Here is a 2664-nt window from a genome sequence, read left to right as displayed (position 1 = left end):
CAGTTAACGGATTTTCTGTTTGCGCGGGGCGGTTAATAGCCGCACGTTCGATTTTTTGTAGATTTTTCTTCTCTATTTTATTATTTGATTGTGCTTTAATATTTTCATTTTCATCGTCGTCATCGTCGTCGCTCACTATCAAAATTTCGGGAGAACTGCAAGTCGTTTGAGTAATGCTGTCTCCGTCGCTGCTGAAATTATTTTGCGCAACAATCCAGCTTTTTAATTTGTAAGCGTTGCGTAATGCACAATGAAAGATTCCGAATTTTCGAAATCCGTGATGTCCGCACTCTTCTTCTACCGTCAGATTTTTGAATGCCGGTGAGATGCCTTCCAAATTATATATATTTCTAGAAAGTAGATTCCTCAAATAACTCGCTTTCTCGTTTCCTCTAACATAAATGTGACGCACGCATCTTGTAATTTGCCGCAGTTGCGATGTAAAATATTTCGGATTAGTTTCGCCATCGAACCATTCAATGCCGTGATGATTTCGCGTGAGCCAGTTGTTTTCTTGTCTTATTTTTTCAGGTAATTCGGCAAACGAATGCGTCGGTATCATAATCCAATGATCGACGATTGGAGCGTCAATCGCTACAACAGCAACCTCCTTAGGGATAAACTTTTTCTTCGCATCGCGGAAACCCTGAATATCGACGACTATATCCATCTTACGAAAAAAACTTATGTGATTCGACGCGAGGCTCTATGTAAAACAACGACGCCGAGCGTGTCTCCAACGAAACTGAATATTTTTCGAAACGTTGCGCACTGATGTGCGCAACTGAGTTTTGAGCGAAGTAGAGGGGGAACAATTTTAAGCGTCTATAAAAAATTTACCCCGAAAAATCGACGATGACCTGACGAGACGAGTCGATTTCTATGACATTATCGAATTCGGCATAGATAATACAATTAATCGTCTCGGAAAGTGCTCTTACGAATCGCACTTCTAATCGTAAACTACCATGTTTGACGAGATTCCAATGTCCAGCGCAATTAGCGGATAGATCGGGAGTAAGATCAAAAGCGAATAAAGTATACCCTTTGAAATAGTCGTCTCTGCTTATAGAATTTCCCTCGTTCAAAAAATGAATACCAGTTCCCGAGAAAAGCGTTTGATAAGCTTCGATGTAAAGCGGTTCCTCCTCGAAGAAAGCTGGTTGCAAAGGCCTACTGGGGATTTGCGTGCCATCGACGTACAGCGAGAAAAAATTTATTCCGTAGTTCTTGAAATTAAACGGATTTAATTTTCTGTCACCGTTAAACGCTTTATTACTAACGGAACCGACTATTACTCGCTTCGGTAATTGACCGAGTATTACATTATCTAACGATTCACCCATAACGCCGCTATGAATCGTGAATGTTTTAACCTCGACTCTCGTGAGCGGATACTTGGCTGTAACTTTACTCATCATTCTAGCATGCGCGAGTAACAAACCCGAGCTTATTTTCGCCCTTCTAACGAGCAAGGTAGCGTCGAGAATGTGAATTTTCGATGTTCCGCTACTTTCCATGAGACAGAACGAATCTTTCGAACGAACGAATCTCAACCGTACTTCTACACCGTTAATTAAAAATTTGTCTTGATTGAAAACGTCGCAATGGAGATGTCCTACGAGATCTAACGCCTTTCCTCCGGAAATGTAACGAGCGCGTCTCGCGAGAGCGGGATTGCCGGGATTTGTTTCCAACAGATCGTCCATGTGTCCGGGTGCATCCATGTCCCATAGACAGGAAGTTAGATGGGAAGTTTTTGCGGGTGAAGAATAATTTAACAATGCCTCTATGTACGCTCGGTACGCGTAAGCGTTGTTTGGAGGCGACACGAGCTTTTGATTGAAATACACGTCGATTTGATTGAAGATAGAATGAAGCAAATGATTTACAGGGCCTACGGCTATTCTTTCGGCGCTTGTTCCTGAAGCCTGTCTCGCGGAATCGGCGTTTGTTTCTACACGTAGACGAAGACTCAGCATGGTGTGCGTGAGATCTAAATATTCTTCTCCGTGTCCGGGGATGACGAATTCTATCGGCGAGTCGTCCGAGAGAGAGGTCACGGGTTTGTAATGAATCCATTGCGAATTTTCGATGCTAGTTTGCGTAGGTGGTAGAGAGAAGAGATCTAGTTCGCTCTTTAAACACTCGCTCGAATGCGTGTGAAGAAAAGACATATTTCTTTATCGCAAATTGCTCGCTGTCGTCCGTCGCTCGCCACCGTCGTTAAATTAGAATGCTCCGAATATAACCGCTTAAGAAAATATATCGGATACGGTACGTTTTTTACCGATTTTACGTCGTTTCGCAGACGTCTTAAGTCTTTTTTTCACAACCGTACGACTTTTCTTCTTCTTTTTATTTCTCTGCGCTTTTGTACTCGTTCTTTTTTTCCCAACCGCTTTAATTTTCTTACTCGTCCGTCGTCGCTTGCGAGCCGATGTTATTGCGGATCGTGCGATGTGATTATCAAGCCCGACAAAAGGGAACTGAGCTACATGCATTTTCGCATCAGACTTATATCCCGAACCCTTCATTAGACTACTTATTTTTTCTTTGGCTTTTCTCTTGAGTTTGTCTCGCGATTCTTCAAAACGGTGTTTGGCCGCTACCTTAAATGGCGTATTGTTTTCGACGTCTTCGATTACATTAACGCCAGCCCGT

At 42.7% G+C, this 2664-nt stretch overlaps 1 protein-coding gene across 1 annotated transcript; it reads right to left on the bottom strand.

Moving 5' to 3' along the window:
- Positions 1 to 836: 836 nt before the first annotated feature.
- On the bottom strand, positions 837 to 2177 carry LOC145961772 (uncharacterized protein F54H12.2-like). Its single transcript, XM_083082235.1, has 2 exons — positions 1270 to 2177; positions 837 to 1173 (listed from the first exon to the last, which is right to left on the bottom strand). Exons 1-2 carry the CDS (start codon positions 2175 to 2177, stop codon positions 837 to 839), a joined length of 1245 nt encoding a protein of 414 aa, XP_082938361.1.
- Positions 2178 to 2664: the final 487 nt, after the last annotated feature.

The sequence above is a fragment of the Camponotus vicinus genome, unplaced genomic scaffold, assembly GCF_025532165.1.
Source record: "Camponotus vicinus isolate PSW18456_S1 unplaced genomic scaffold, iyCamVici1.0 SCAF_11, whole genome shotgun sequence".
Taxonomy (NCBI): Eukaryota; Metazoa; Arthropoda; class Insecta; order Hymenoptera; family Formicidae; genus Camponotus; species Camponotus vicinus.
The sequence above is the reverse complement of the archived record's forward strand: the minus strand, read 5'-3'. Positions and strand labels throughout refer to the sequence as shown.

Bases quoted from the DNA above. Each gene is read 5' to 3' on its own strand.
- LOC145961772 (XM_083082235.1), bottom strand. From the start codon at position 2,177: ATGTCTTTTCTTCACACGCATTCGAGCGAGTGTTTAAAGAGCGAACTA. The intron at 1,174-1,269 runs GTTTAACGGTGA...AATCCCCAGTAG, and splicing joins GGTTCCGTTAGTAATAAAGC to GCCTTTGCAACCAGCTTTCT.